Here is a 17,148-nt window from a genome sequence, read left to right on the forward strand (position 1 = left end):
AAAAAACCTTTAAGAATAATGCTAGAACAATGCTGACTATTAATATATAACATTTTGCAGCATTGGATAAGCAAACCAGTTTTGAATCTAAAATACCTGTGCACAGGAGCAATGCAATAGAATGCATATAAGTATATATTATCTCCAGGGCAGTTTGTTCTATGGTCAAATAGAAGCATTTTTATTTGTTGGTGTTGTCTGGATGACCATTTCATCAAAGCATTATTATAAATGCCTTCTTTTGAAAAAAACAAGGGCTCAGTGGCTACAACAGGGGAGATATCTTGTTCAGGGGAGATATCTACATTTAATATGACTTTGACTTACAATATTTCACCTCATACATATTTGAGAGGCAAAATCTGGGCTTCACTGAGACCAATGTAAAATTGCCTGCTTACTTCAGCACAGTAAGGACTTTGTCAGAAGCTGTCTATAAATTTCTGTATTATATCCAAAGAAATGGACTTGCTCTGTAATCACAACTATAAAACTTTCAATATACCATTTTGCTAATTATAGAGAGTGATAGTCACTTGATCTGCCATTAGCTATTTAAAGGGCAGGTATCAAATACATGCTAGTTTTCTGTGACTCCTCATAAGACCAGTGTTGAAAGTTCAGGCATGGAGTAGGATTCTCCCCTTTACAAGTTAGGTTCCTAGAGTGGGGTGAATATTTGAGGGTGCTATTTGCTTCCCATTCCTTATGGAAATTGCCTTATGGAAACCCTTTCTGGTTTTACCTTCTTAGGAGCATTTCCCAGGGATGTTATTTCTGCCTTCAACTTCTATCTTTCATTATCAGAGTTCCAGTCATGATAAACCCTCCACTTTGTTTCTCCTACTATTATAATAGTACTATTAATCTGCTACTATTACAAAAGTAAGAGATTAAAAATATGTCTAGTATGTCAGTTGTAACAAACAACAATTTTGCACACGCAGGTTTAGTTGCATTTTCTTTGGGGTTTTTTTTGCATTGTCTTTGGGTTGTTTGCATTTTCTTTGTTTTGCCAATGAAGACCAGTGGAATTTGACAATTTTTTCTTCCCATTTGTCAAACTTTTAGGAGAATGGTAAGAAAAACTATGGAACAATGATTTTCTGCTCTTCAAATTAAATGAAGCCTGCCTTTCCACAAGCACTACCAAACTCGACATATGAGGAGACAGCTTTCCATGCCTTCATGGAAACATGGAAAAATGTATCCATCCTTCTTATGCAGACCTTCTTATGAGGATGAATGACACTTTTTTTCTTTGAGCTTTTTCTCTTTGAGCTTTCTGGACGTGCCTTTAGAAGATGTGTCACCCTCACACCTTGTCATTGCAAGATTTCCCTTGCATTTCCTGACTATGGCAGAAGCTGGAGAAGCTGCTGGAGAAATGTCTGAGCCTTGCTAGTGGGGTCAGATTCCTCCCCCAGAGGAGCCTGCTTAAAGCTTCATAGCATAATTGTCTTGCCACACAAGATGTGGAGTTAATGTCCACCCTGTGCCTTTACTGTTCCTGCCATGAGAGATGTCAGGAAAGGATTAGAGATGAAGAGTTTTGGGAGCTGGTTTGCCTTTCCTTCTACTTTTGGGGAAGTAGGAGACATTGGGCCAGTGGGAGCCCTTGTAGGGCAAGTTATACCCACACACACCAACCAGCACCTCAGCATGATTTGCAGAGCTTCTGAATTCCACAAATAGATTTAAGGTTGTCAGGACTTAGAGCTACAGCATTTCTGGGTGCATGAGAACCAGCACAAGCACAGCTTTATACAAAATCCATAAAAATATTTTCCTGTCCCTATACCAAATAGCAGCTTTGTAGCTGGATAGAATGACGTCTATTCCCACATGGACATAAAATTGACCACTTTTTTTTTTTTAATGCTACATGTTTCTTCTGGCACAGTTAAATATACATGAAAGCATTCATAACTTGATGGTAGTTCAGCCTTGAATCTGGCTAATGGCTTATGCAGGCTTCAAGACTGGTGAGAACTCTGTACTTGATCCTATGAAATTTCTTCATCCTGAGTGATTTCCAAGTAATCCAAGTAATACTAATATGGAGCACTGACTTCATAAGAACAGAAAAACAAAGCATTCCTGTTTCATCAACAGGAAAACAGCATTAGGATTCTAATAAGAAAGGATGGTTTGGCTACAATAGTTTGAATTATTAGCAGTGAATAAATAACTTTTTTCTCCTCTAGTTCTTTTTGTGTATCTAATTCAAATATTTATTCCAATTTCCTCAACTGTTCATGCATTTGTTAGAATTTACAGCATAACTCAGGGCATGCTCTTGGTAATAACACCTGTTTGTCTAAATATATGCAATGTAGGATTCTGTGACTCGACTGTTGGAAGAGAAACAGTATTAATCTGTTCTGAACTCAATTTACACCTGTTCTAGGTCCTACATTGTTCCTTTACCTCTACCCTCTGCCATAAGCTGCTGACATTATATCAGCAATGTTTGTTTTAAAAGTAGTTTGACAAAAACCTAGTGGTTAAAAAAACTCCAAACATTTTCAACTCCAACTTTAACAAATGTTCAAGGAGCATGTAGATGTAAACTGATGGACAAATTGAGAGAGAGGTCACAGTCACTGGAAGGAATTAAAAGGATATGTTACTGACTGTATTCACTAATTTCTAATTCTGGATTGGGTCTACCATTGTTTGTAATCACTAGTTGTGATTCAACAAAGAGTCTTTCCATCTCTTCCTACACCTACAGATATGGATGAACTTATTTCATCCTCAGTTTGACCATCACTACTACTTGCATAAACAAGATGCCAAAAATATAGATCAAATTACCCCCTGCTGGTGGGAGATGTTCTCACTGTGCAAGCACAACCTTTACACCTGCCACAGGGAGGACTGTTTCCCAATTCCATAAGGAATTAGACCCTATGCTTCTCAAAAGACACACAAACTTCTAGGCTGGGCACTACCGCTAGTGAGGACACACAATATTATTAAAAAAAACAAAAACAAACTGAACCCTAAAAACTCCAAGCTGACATTAGTGAGGTTGATTATATGTATTGTTATTAAAGGGAACTTGTTCCATGATTATCCTAAAATAATCTGCTAATTCTCTGATTGTGCTCCTTAATCAGATCTCATAACACTGTTTTAATTAGAGAACAATGCTATTAATCCTAGAATAATGAAACCAAATAATTCAGTAATTGTAGGAGAGTGGCAGATTTATCTGCATTCCTTCTTTAACTTCTGTTTCAAAAATATTCTCAACTTTCAAGCTTGCATATTGCACACTGCTTTTCACTTCTCATTTTGACTTCTCATTTCATTTCCTGTGCACCTCATGAAAAAGGTAATTTTCAAGGAAATAAAAAATAAAGCCAACTACCTTGTTATTACTCTAGTATTTAAAATCTAAAAATGAGACTGAAAACAGAAAAGGAAAGTGAAGAAATAGGATAACAGATAAACATTTTCAAATGGAACCATCTGTTTTCCAAGTAAAATAAAATGAGGATGAAATAAAAAATTGCTAGTGAAAACTTTCCCATCGTTTTGTGTAGCAGCTATCTGTCATCTGTTAAATGTTTCAGTTATAGCTTTTTTCCCTGTTCAATGTTATGCCAAACATAAAGCCTCCATTTGCTGCCTTTTAAAGGCTTGATTATAAGCTATTCTATGAATTCGTGAATTTTCAGGAATAGTCCTAATTACAATGTGTCTCTGTGTATTAACAAGAAATGAAGTGATATTCCTCAAGAGGAAACATTTCCATGCTTTCAAATAACTATATAAATTAGGACAAACACTTAAAGGAAGCAGACTTCTAAACTTCTTTAGTGATTATACATTTTTAAATGGAAGTCCGAGAACAATAGCCTTATGTTGGAGCATTATATCATAACTTATGTATTTGCCACTCTCATGATTTTTATAAAAGTAACACAGCACCTGCTAAGAGAATTGTTCCCACCCTGCTTGGAGGAAACAGCAAAGCATTGCCTGAACAATTCACACAAGAAGAATGTTATTGAGCCATACATTTTAAAAGAACTAGACATTTTAAAACACACCTGTGCCGGCCTTGGGAAACAGCTCATGAGTAACTGCAGTTTTGCTAGCAGCTAATGTGCTTTCTCCAAAGACATGATTTAATGGGAATGCTGAGCTGTTCTCACAGGGACTTCTGCTTCACTTGGGTTTGACCTGTTGGAAACTGAAGATTCATGGGTTTGTACCTACCTCTGTGTAAATCAGGACTATCTCCTTTGAAGTTAGCAGATGTAAAAATCTGGGTGAATAAAGGTGGATCAAGGCCCGGGGCTCTCATCCCTGCCCTGCTGCTTTTATTCAGGTTAGGACTTCAAACATATAATTGCAATATTTTTTTCCTGTCATTTGGGAATGTGGATTGAGGCTGAGCTGGAACAGAAGGGTAAATAGGTGCAGGCTTGTTTTGCAGAGCTGCAGCATGGTGCCAAGGCAAGTAGTGGTGGCAGGTTTCCAGCTGCCCTGTCACTCTGAGTGATCTTTCTCAGCATTGCTCCAGAACTCCCTCTTTTGCTTACCCCATTCCTCCTTCAGGGAGCAGTAATAATGACATTGTTATCACACTGTAGTAAAAGACTTCATGACTTCCTAATACATTGACGTGCTTCTAAACCAGAACTGCCTCAATGCCGATGGTTTTCAAGCCCTTATCTTTCCTATATCACCCTTCGTGAAATATATGTGCCTTTCACCTTCAACTGGTTCCTTACTTAAATCAGGATGAATCCCACCTGGGAAAGTCACATACTTGGTCAATGGCTTAAGCATCACTTCTCACATTGGAGGTGATGTTGCAAAGGTTATGGTTGCAGCTGATGTGTTCAGCAACCCACCAGAGGCACATGACATGGCAGGGTTTGTTAAAATAGGTAACATGATAAAAGATTATATTACTTAGTCTTATTAACATGGTCTGCACTTGAATCAAAAAACCAATTAAAAAAAAATTAAAGACACAGAATATTCCACTCAAAGAGTGGAGTTAATGCAAAAGCCTATCTCAGAAGAAAACACTTGCACCTGCACTGTTCAACTCCCACAGAAATGACAAATCAGTCTGTTCTGGCACAGAGATTTGATTTATGTAGACAGATGCCTTACGGCTCACACTCCAAACCAAGAGTCTCATCCATACTGAAACATTGTTAAGATCATTGTCTCTTAGTCTCTTATTTTTTTTATATGAAAATCAAGTACTAAAGCAAAATTTAGAATGTAAAAAGAGTTTCTTTCATTTCAGGAAGCGCAATAAATACAAATAGCTCAGCATAATCAAGAACATAAACCAGCACTTAGGAGAGAGCAGGACTTTCCTCAATCTGCAGAAGACAAAAACACTGTGCTAATTTCTATATGGGCAACCAACTCAGTAGCACAGGAAAATACTGCATTTTATATCCTTATATGTCACTACACACTCCCACTACTAGAAAGAGCATGTGAAAAGACATCAGAGTTTGTATTACAAGAAAATTGCCAGCACATCACTACGTAAGCAACCTGTGCATATTTTTGTTTATCACCATCTTCCCAAAGCTGCCCCACCAAAGGCCTTCAGGCCAGGTGTGCCCTGGACAGTTACTGAGGTACTGGTGTGCACTGGTGTGAACTTCTTCAGTCCTAAACCAGAAATGAAGACAGTGTTTCCAACTAAAATGAATAGCCTCAGTTTTGGTGATACCCATGAGAGCCAATAGCAATCCTCATTTTATTTTGGAGCATGGGCTTATTTGAAAATTGGGCTGCTGCAACTAAAAGCAGAATCTGGTGACTACTAGAAATCTGCTTTATCAGAATAATTAAGAAAGAAATACTTATACTGTGTGAGATATTAAATAATATTTTAATGAAATCTCCCACAGTCTTTCATAGTGCTATAAATACTGCCCATCTCAAAACAAACTGATTAACGAGCTGACACTTTAATTTGCATTGTCAGTAGTGTCCTGTTGCATTTTCTAACGTGCAAAGAATATAGCGTTTGCAATTATGACATGGGATAAAAACAGATGATGCACGCTGCTGTCTGATGACCTACTATTGTTAATAATGAAGAACATGCATGTGTTTTCACCTGCACTTGCAGATTTCCTGCTTTTCACACTGTACCTAGACCTGAGGGATTTTCATGCTTCCTACTCTTGGGACCCACGGCTCAGTGGGAGTCTTTTTGCTGAGCAGTTGGAAAATGGGACACTCAAAACGGACAAAGAATAAACTCATGGCAGAAAATGCAGCAAGTTTATTGCTCTCTGAGAGCCAACAGTGGGAAACTACAGTGGGCTGAAGACAGTCTACTAAATAATTTATGACACACAGCCCATTTGTGAATTATTTTTTTCTCTATTAGATGTGCATTAACACATGTAAGTCTAAGACATGGAAAATCTTTTCTGGCCTCAGAGAAAAAAGTCCCCCGCCCTTCCATTACCTCAAGCTCAAGACTACTCTGAGCTGCTACTATCTTCTAAAGACATTGTGCTATTGTTTGCTCTAACTCTGCTGAATCCCAACTTGGGTATTAAATACACCTTTGAAACAATCATTATACCAACACAAGTTTTATATACCACATTCATTGCTTGCATTTCAGCAGACTATTCCTCAAAAACCTGCCTTTGTTAAACACAGCATTATACAATGCTACCTCATTCCTAGTCACAAAACTTTCAAAAATAAGGGAAAAACCCTCATCTAAGACCGCATGCTACATTAAAGGACCATATTTTATTTTTATACAAGGATTACTGTTCCCTCAGATTTCAGTTCATTACTATGGACCATGCAAAATGCCACAGACCACAGAAGCTACATTTTCAAATTAATGTTTTTATTGATTAATCAGGCATTGAATCAAGTATTGCAAAATAAACAGATTTTGTTTGTTAAAAAATGTCCAGAAGAACACCATTCATAGCAAACTTGTTTCCTCATCATCGTACAGAATATGAAATTGTTCAAGAAACAAGCAAAAAAGGAATACCTGACTAATTGCTGTCGCTTTGTCTGTGTATATACGTATGTATGCATATACACCATATTTGTGCATATACTGGTGTGTATACCCATACATATGTGTAAATACATACACAAACATATATGCACAACAAGTACTGACTGAGTTAATAGGCCATTGAAGAAATGTGGTTTAGCTCCAAATGAAATGTTCTGTGTTAAAATAAAAATGATTCAGCAAGGCCTGTAGATAACAGACCATTCTTCCTCCATTGGCCAAAACCCTGATCTGTCTTTAGAATCACGGCCTGTCTTTACAATGAAAATACGTGAGATCATTTGGGACCTTTCCAAATTCATGGTATTGCTTCCATCCAGCTCAATCTCTGCGAACATTGTATAGCTAAACACTGGAGAGTGTTTTCAGTTTATCCACTCCTGAAATCAGCTTCTAGATTTAATGTTTGTGGCAAAAGAGAAGATACATAGTCTTGCTACATGTAATTTGCTAATATGCCTTTTCCTTTTAGGCAGAAACTTGGCAATAAGCCTAGATTAAAACTCCTTTCTTCATGTATATTTTTATCACTGCTTTGCATCAGTCATCTCCTGTCAACTCATTTTACAAAAATTTTCATGCCATCTCAGCTACCTCCCAAACATCCCAGGTCAGATCCTCTGGGCAGTGTATATCAGATTGTATCAGTAACATTGTATTCAATTGTAAAATGCAATGTTTGGGGACTTATTTACTTTTTAATTTTTGGGTACACATTTCTTGATTATTAAAGACAGTATGATAAATACTGCAGTTCACAATGTGTACACGTTTTGTCTTATTTATGTCTACTCTGGAAAGATCAGTGGCTCCTGCCTGTGAACAATGGGATGCTGCCCAGCTCAAAGCCCTGGTACCAGCAATGTACTGCCAGATTTTTCTCTATTTAATTCAGCAGTTATCATGACACATAAAGGGAAATCAAAGGAACATGGACAGGCACTTATTTTCTACTAAAAAAAAGGAAAAAAACCAGATAGGCATGTACATATTCCTCATCCTGCTCATAAATTTTTTTATATCAGAAGGCAAATTGTAATATAGTCTTTTACTGGGAGAATCAGTATTTTAAAAATCTGAAGCTGAGCTTGGAACCATTTTATTTTGGACCCATTAGTGAACAAAGTGCATTAAGGCATCTTTTCCAAAAGACACCAAAAGCATGGTTATAAATTACCGAGCAAATCTTTTCTTAAAGCTGATATTACATTTACCCTTTCTCTACACAGGCAGATTCTAACCACTTGCATAGTAACAACAAAACACTACAGGAAAACCATTCTTTTAAAGCTGTCATATGCCTCAAACATCTCCCTAAATGAATATTTATAAGCATTGCAGTAATTACAAAGGATTTCTATTCTGTAGAAGGGAAACAGGAAAAAATGTACCTGATTCAGCTTTGAGATAAAGTACATACAACCTCTACTGCCTTCACGGAAGCTCATCTACCAACACTAGGATGAATGTCAGGTCTGCCCATGCAGATTCCTACTGCTGCTGAAAGCTTGCTCTTTACTCCTCATTCACAAAGAGAATTGTGCTTTCCCAAACAACCCAGGACAATAACTATGAGCACACTCCAGCTGCATTGTTTCTCCATACAGCACATGTAAAACAGACTTCCTTGCTTTGTTATAGACACTATACAGTGTATGACAGTGAAACATTTGTATTTAATTTAAAATCAATGGTAAAGTGGTGCAAGTCTCACTTCCGAGTTGTTGGCTGGGCTTGCTATGTTGAACCTTGTAAAATCAGCAATAAGCATTCACATGTCTACCATCAGAACCGTGACATTTTCTATTACAATCAATCCTTAAATGATGCCGTGCTTTATCAAATTAGTCTACAGTCAGACCTTGGATTGGCTGCTCCTCTCCAGTGTTGCTGATTCTCAGAGATGGTATCAGTCTTCCACATCCTCAGTGATTCTATAATATTTCCCAAAGACGAAAGCAAAGCACTGGTAGATGGGAATGTTGCCATCAATAAAATAAATCACCAGATGATTTATCCACTCACATTTCTAGGAGATATTCCACATGTTTTTTATGAACTGAGAGAGCACTGCCCTGTGAACAGAAGTAAATTAAACTTTATTCTTTTGCTGTGTTGGCTGGCTCTCTTTTTTGTTTCTGTTCTTTTGGTCTGCACACTTCCATGTGCAAAGTAGAAATTGGGAGATCTCACACTCAATAAGGCTGGCAATGAGACCACTAATGTTGGTACGAGTAGAACCTGCAGTATACTGACTTGTCCACTGCGCAGTTTTCATCCTTCTGATTTCCTGCTTTTATCCACTGTAAAATAAAATTATTCAAAAGGCTGATGAAACTTTAATTAATAGGGTCATCAATGTGCAGGAAAAAAAAAAGTAATTTTCCAGGTGTCCAAACCAGGCTTTCACTTCTGTTTTGTTTTTTTTTTTTTATTTTTATAAATAATTTATAAATCTTCCAGTAAGAGACTAAATACAAAACCAACCAAACAAAACCAACTGCAAAAGAAAGTTCCAAGATATTTTTAAAGCCACCTCTTGTTCTTCCTTACAGAGTACACAGAAAGAGATATTCTCTCCTTTTCAGTTTTGGCCAAATTTGTCAGCGATGGCCAGGATGCCACATAGGTCCACCAGCTCCGGGTAAGCTCCTGCAGGCAGCTGCCTGGCCACCCTGGGAAGATGTGTTGTCCTACCTTTTGGCTTTTAGCAGTCATGCGAGCTGCTCCGAGGAGTCCAGGTGGTCAGGGATAGGCAAGCCAGTTATAATGGTCAAACACTTGTTCCACACTGTGAACGTGGGGCACACTGGCTGCCCAAAAGTAATGTCAAAAGTGTAAAGGTGTAAGGAGTTCAAAGCATCGTAAAAAGCAAGGGAGCCGTTGTCATAGTCCAGCAAAATCCCGACCCGCCGGAGGTGAGGGGCAGGCTCGATGGGGATTTCTTTGCTGTTGTGCCGCACCACCCACGTGTTATTGCAGCGGCAAAGCACCCAGGAGGCAGAATTCTTTCCGATCCACTCGTGCTTCGGTGCTGACTTGTAGGAAATACCAATAGCATACCTGCAAAAGAAAAGAACATCTCAAGGAAACAAATGCTTCCAGCCATGTCAGTCTCTCTGTGAAGTCAAATGTTAGCCCAGAGGACTCACTGGAATGCCTCGGCCTCTTACTGCTGCTGGTTTATGTTCTCGTTAAGTGATGTTTCACCACAATACCTGCACAGGCTTAATTAATGTTTTTCTTTGTCTCTCTTTTGGGTTTGAGAGATCAGGGAAACTCATTGTATTGTTTCTAGTTTCGCAGCTATGGCAATTTTTGTGAGTGCTTACCTCTGGTATTCAAAAGGAAGATTGTTGAGTACTCAGCAGCTGAGAGTGGTCTAGTTACCATGGTGGTAGTGGATCAAGGGTTGGACTTGATAATCTCAGAGATCCCTTCCAACCTGGTTGGTTCTATGATTCTATGATTCTATGAAATCACTGGCCCCAAATTTCCATTTCCAACAGATGAATGCAGAGGAATTAACTGATTTTAAAGTACACTGCTGACTGTCAGCTAATCTGACCTCTCCTTGCTCCTTTTATATATGGCCCAGAAGAAGGCATGCAAGAGTAAACATCAAGGACACATTAAAAAAAACCATTTTGCGATTTTCAAAAATGTTTTACCAGATGCTGGTGCAGTTTTCAGATTCAAATGAGCATTTTTGAGACTGGGTTTCTGGCCAAGTGAAGCAATATAGGTGAAGAGATTTGCTCTGGAAACCATAATTTATGGCAAGATGTGCAGGATAAAAGGGTTGTGAAAATGTTCTCATTAATGGACACTGAGGACAAATACCTGATTTGTCATATATAACAGAAATTTCAAAGTTCCTCACATTTTAGAGACACTGCAGTATTTGTTGGGATTTCAACCAACAGAGATTAATGTGCCATAAGTTACTTTTTTTCCGTTTCTTAGCACTGACACAGACAAACAGTATTTTTCTTGTTTGAGACAGCGGGCAATACCTGAAGACCTTGCTGATTTTTCCATTCCACTAACCTTCATCATGATGCCTTTGAATACCAAAGGATAACATCTCTTCCACTGACTAAAGGCCTCTGGAAATCTGCCCTTGTACGACATAGAGGATCATTCAGAAGTGGAGGAAAGCACTCTTCTATTTCCTTCCCCTTGCTTCATACCCTGGGGCACAGACCTACAGCTCTGCTGCTCCACATCCCCTCCTCAGAAGCAAATCCGATCTCTGTCCCTGTGGAACTGGATCATCAGACTGTCCTCATTTTTATTTATTTTTTCTTACTGAAGGACATGGAAATCTTTCACGTTTAGTAGAGAAATGATCACATTTACAAAGTTCACTCTCAAAATGTACTGTACATGGGTTCAAAAAAACAATCATTCCCAGACATGGAGTAAAACTCCTGTGAAGACTGCTAAATATAAAGATGTTTAATGTGACAGATTTAGTTCCAGAGTCCAAAAGCACTGGAGATTGGGAAAATAGTCTGACAAACTATGTGAAAATATATGCTTGGCCTGCTCTCATACTCTTCCCCATGTCTCTGCTACTGGTCTCTATCACAGAAACTATGCCAGCTTATGCATGGTGTGAACTAGTGCTTTTTTCACATATATTTTTATATACATACCATGTACTCCCGCTTATAACCACTTCCCAGTAATGCCGCCCGCTGTCAATGAACACGTTGCCAGCTACTCCATAGCTCCCTTGGCTTGTGAATCGCTCTGGTGTGTGACTCTTTTTGGAGGATGTTTCATCGCGTTCCACCGTCAAGTTATCATGAGACACTTTCAATTTTCTATGAGCAGATTTGGGGTCCAGTTTAAACGGCTGACCTAGAGACGCAGAGGCAAAGATGACTTGGCTTTGATTTTGAAAAGGAGAGTGGATTAGTGAACCTCTAAGAAGCCTGCAAGATTACATAACCATATTAATTTCCTCCTCTCAAGTGTTCTTGAGATAGACTAACCTATTCTGATCCCTGCAATAGCTCGTTTGCATTGCATTGTCAGTTTACTGTCAATTTCTTTGTGCACTGACTTCCCCGCATCGATAATCCCTGAAAAGAGCCCTGCATAATCATCATGTCCTTTATCTCTGACCCAGAGGTAACCACAATATTCTGATTCTTGCATGTAATTGAAACCAATATACATGCTAATAATGGTCTGAGGGTTGCTTTTTTTTCAGAGCATATTAGATTTACAATAAATTGTGTTCAATTAATTCTTTAGGGATAGGGCTCCGTAATAACATCTTCATTATTCCTACAAAAAGTATGATTTCAAATCCCACAAAATGAGTTTAAAAATAAGAAGAAACACTAGCATTGTCTCTTCATTCATTCACTCACAGCTTTACTTATAACAAGCACAGTCAACAATTCAGGATTGCTTTGGAAGGATGCCCATGTGGTATTGGATACTGTGCATTAAAAGAAGGAAGTGAACTGTAACTTGGTCCAAATAATATGGTGTAATAACATTATTGAGGCTGTTGCTTTTGGCAAGTATCTTGGGCTGTAGCACAAGATTTGTAGACAATAACCGGAAGCTATTTGGTAAACTGAACCCTCTAGATATATAAAGCCCACCACAATTCTGACAGGCTTGCTTATTGTGTCAGAAGGCAGAAAGATCATTTACCTCCGCCAGGAGACAACCAGAAAAGTATGACTCCACAAGTAATCCAGCAAAGCACTTTCCCCTTCTTACTCTCTTTTATTTCAAGGGGAAAGACATGTAATTGGAAGATTTGATGACATGCACAGAAAATGAAAACGAGCACTCTCATGAAGTCTGTGTGAGGCATTGGCACATGTACTTCAAGTAAGATGTAAATTGTTCAGGGTTATCTACTTTTGCAATGTGCATTTAATTATGTATTATGACTAAATATAAAATAAACCCATTGGAAAGTATCTGGGGGCTGTTTCTTACCACCTGATAGCAGTAACATATGTACGGCCTGCCTCTCTGACTGGTTAGTAGCCTTTGTGTGCTGAAGCAGTATCTGAAGGATGTCTCTCTGTATTGAATTGTGTCTAGTCACATTGCACAGGTTAATAGCAGAAAGGGAGAAATCAGAAAGCTGTACATGCCATTCTCTTCAGTATTGTTCTTGTAACATTCAGTATTGCCCCTCTTCAAGCACCCCCCTACAATAAGCAGGTTTCAGAGGATGCATAAATCCCAGTGTTTTCTTTCCAGCCCTCAGAGCTGCCCACGATGACTACACGACTGAGATGTTGGCTGAGACACAAGAAGAAAACAGCTGAAAACGAGTCTTAAAATTGTTATTCTACATCTGCTATTAATTTGTATAACCATTGTTTTTTTGAAGTGGGATCTCTGACTACTCTACCACCTTGCTGAACTCCATAAAAAGCTGAGGCAGATAAAGCTAAGAAGTTTTCCAATGTCCTAAAAAGATATAATTTTGGTGGATAAAATTAGACTAGAAATTATCTTCTGAACACTACACCAAAATAAAAGGTTTTCTTGCAAACATAAGAAAAGCTTTTGCTTTGTAGAGGTAAAAGAATAGAGAGGATATTAAAACAAATTCACAAAAGAGTATTTTCAACCATTTGACATGTGATGGTTCTGTTCCTATGTGGTATTTCCAGTGACCAAACAACAGATGCATCTCCCCCCCCCAAAAAAAAAGGATTTTCTGCACTACCGAAGCCTCTGGCATTCTCGAATTGAGTTAAAGAAGTGGCTTTTATTGTGGGAAGCACTTTAAACAAGTTAAACTGCTCTGTGCTCTTGTATCTTCTTCCTTCCTAAAAAGGAAGGCCAGAAAGAATGCATGCATGCTGGATCTCACATTACTCACTGTTTGTCTTGAGTTTGCCAGGCTCGCTGCTCCTGCTGCCTGCCTGATTAATGGCCTTAACAATGAAGATGTACTTAGTGCCACTCTGTAACCCGTGCACCGTGTAGTGGTTTTGTTTGATATTAGGAACAATCATCCAGCTGTCGGCTGAGTTGCATAAACCTGCAATTTCAAACAGAGCACATCAGTCATAACACACTAAACACTTTGTAACAGAGGGACATTTAGAGCATTCCCAGGAACCCAACGACCAATATGAATTTTGCTTCTATACCTTTTAAAATGTTATTACATTTAGTGAGCCACTACTTAATGCCACTAACTCATTTCATCAACCCTCAGCCATGGTACCTTTTAAGTTCCTGCTATGTGAAGTCAACCATAAAAAATGGGCATTTAAGAAATGTCTCAGTGGAGATACTAGCAGTCCGAGATTTTTCATATCCCAGCACAAGGAATTCTTTATTGCTTAAGAGTTAGAGGATTATGACGATCCCATCAATCTACTGTTTGGATTAATGAACTCAGTTTAAGCCTCAGAAAACTAACGTAAGCAATAAAGCCAGGAAGGCTGGGGAGGCACCTTTGCTGACAGTCGCCAGGTATGCATTCTTCAGAACCTGAAGCAAATCATGGGAAGCCAAACAGGGTAGAGAATGGTCTTCAGAGAAAGCTTTGATTCTTACATGTCAGACTTTGCTAGAAAATAATCTCAGCCAGTAAATTTATTGGACACAACTTTTTGATTTATGTCCTCGTGCTGAGATGCCAGCTGGGAAAGATCTGGTAAATTTTACATTTATAAAAGTTCTTGGGTACATTTGATGACAACCATAGAAGTATAATATATAGGAATTAAGTAAAATAAGGGAGTAGCAATATCATAAACCAGGAAAATACTCCATTAAAATTAACTTATTAATTGACATACATTTTTTCCTACTGTGGTATAACTGCATTGGCAGTCAATCACCCATATTACTTATTCTACATTTGGAACAGCTCCTGGTCTAATGGATCCCAAGTCTTATAGCTCTCATATTATAAATGTTTACATAAATAAAAAATTTAACATTCATGAAGAGTATATATATTCACAACCTTTTACATGGTTACACAGCTAGAAAAAGATAGATCCAGGTGGAAGTGTACGCATGTGTGTACATATGCAAGTCTGGAAAACTTAATAGAGAAATGCTTGACTGGATTAGGAACCTGACAGACTTCTTGGTCTCTGCCTTTACTGCGCATAGAATATGTTATGAAAGCTGTTGTTGTTATTTAAAGACAGTTTCACCTTTTGATTAATGTTTTACCAGTAAGTAGTAAAGAGAACTCAGTAGTAATTTCAGCTCTGCATATCAGACAATACAAAACCTTTATGTAAAATAAAATTTAAAAGGCTAATGAATACAAAACTTGAAAGAAACAGACCTGTGATACAGGTCTATGAGTCTGTGACTCATAGACAATTCATAAGCATACTGCAAGATTCCTTCCTAATTTGGGATGTGTTCTTCATAAGAAAATACCATTAGAAACAGAATTCAAATTCCAAATATCAATCTAAGAATAATGAAGCTTGTGTGTCAAAATTCCCTTACATTACAAAGCATCCTCAAGAGGCAGGCAGATATTCATCCTGCTGTGCAAATGGGTAACTGCAGCACAGTTTCAAGTTGGATTCATATTATCTTGCCATCTAATGACGAGCTATGATGCCTAACCTATTTTTCTGGATTCTGAGCTGAGGCAGAATTCAGTAACAAGTTTCTTTCACTTCTCCACATGTGAACATCCTACCAGCCACAAGTACCTCTCTTTTCTTGTCCACAGAAGAAGCCTGGGTGACTATCATAGGTGAGATCCCTAACTTCAGCTGTCTAAAATCATGTGACATGAGTCACTCTCCTTCATCACCCCGATTTGAAGTCTGGAAGCCTAAGCCCCTGGTTGAACTCACATAAGGGTTGTGGCCTTTGGACCATGATTTACCAGAATGACAGCATTTCTTTGTTGCAGTTTCTTAGTGTATAGTGGGTGGAAAAAAAAGAATTCTAGTGTGTTCCTTATGCACCAACCAGTGAGCATCCAAGTGACATGTAGTAACATCTGACTACACTTAGCCTCCCTAAATATCAGCTACAAGAGATTCCAACTGTTTGTTATACGTGAATAGAAGCAGCACAGAAAAGCAACCTTGCAGCACTGCTTTTCTCAAGACTATTGAAAAACTAGGTCATATAGAGCAATCATCTGCCTTCCTCATGAAGAAAAAGAACCCAGTGTTATCCTCATGGTAACCCCAGTTGGGTCTGGTAGTAAACCGCTTGTAGCAACACCAGTCCATGTCTTCTTTCACTAAGCCATAAACTCTGAATCTTATCTATTTTCTTAGGCTGTGTGTGAATGGGTTTCTTAAGCGGAAGAAAGGAAGCAAAAATACCAGCTTCCTGACATATTTCACTGACTGCTCAGAGGAAACCTCATCTTTCCCCAGTTTGCCATGGGTATTAGAGTACAGGCCCACTTGTTCCGTAGCTAAACTACCACAATGATTTTGCATTGAGACCGTTCCTTACTGGACTCATAGGTACTATTGCAAAAAAGTATTAAGTTCAAATAAAACAAAATGAAGCACTGGATTTTAGATGAAGTGCAGGATGACCAAAGAATCCTTAACTAAGATGCCTCTGATGGGTTAACAAATAACATATGACAGTAAGTGGGATGGATACCGACAGTAATTCTAGAAATGTCTTCTCCACCCACAACCACACTTTGAAAGCAAAGTTCTATGATATACATAAGCCATATATAAACTAACCCTTATGCAGACACAGAAATGCCTAGATTTTTGCTAACTCATGTCTAAACTAGATTTGTATTAGTCATTACTACTCTCTAATGGGCACATTTTTCAGGCTTGCATTACACTTTTTATGATACCCCCCAGAGACTAATTGCTCCTTAATGAAGTATAAAATTTTGACCTAAATAAGTATATGAAGGACTGTAAAGGTACTGTTGCAGTGCTATGAATCTCCTCTTAAGTTTATGCTCTCCTCCTGTGTATGTGGATTTATATGTAGCCAATAATCAATAAGGACCTTATGTATTTAAACTCTCTGCACAGTCAATAGAGAGAGTTAGGAACCCTCCCTTTAACTTATGTTCCAGGGGAATGTTCTATTCTCTTTGATAACAGAAGATACTCTGG

At 38.3% G+C, this 17,148-nt stretch overlaps 1 protein-coding gene across 1 annotated transcript in view; it reads right to left on the reverse strand.

Annotated features, from left to right (window-relative positions):
* Positions 1-3,497: 3,497 nt before the first annotated feature.
* MID1 (midline 1) overlaps positions 3,498-17,148 on the reverse strand; it is a 48,982-nt gene continuing 35,331 nt past the window's right edge. The window contains exons 7-9 of the mRNA XM_039379235.1: positions 13,929-14,090; positions 11,716-11,923; positions 3,498-10,117 (exon numbers count right to left, since the gene is read on the reverse strand). Of these exons, the coding sequence (XP_039235169.1) occupies positions 9,769-10,117; positions 11,716-11,923; positions 13,929-14,090 (719 nt within the window). The 3' untranslated portion in view covers positions 3,498-9,768. The remainder of the gene's footprint in view (positions 10,118-11,715; positions 11,924-13,928; positions 14,091-17,148) is intronic.

Source organism: Pipra filicauda, unplaced genomic scaffold (genome assembly GCF_003945595.2).
Source record: "Pipra filicauda isolate LSUMZ 115617 unplaced genomic scaffold, ASM394559v2 scaffold160_size1671714_pilon, whole genome shotgun sequence".
NCBI classification, from domain to species: domain Eukaryota; kingdom Metazoa; phylum Chordata; class Aves; order Passeriformes; family Pipridae; genus Pipra; species Pipra filicauda.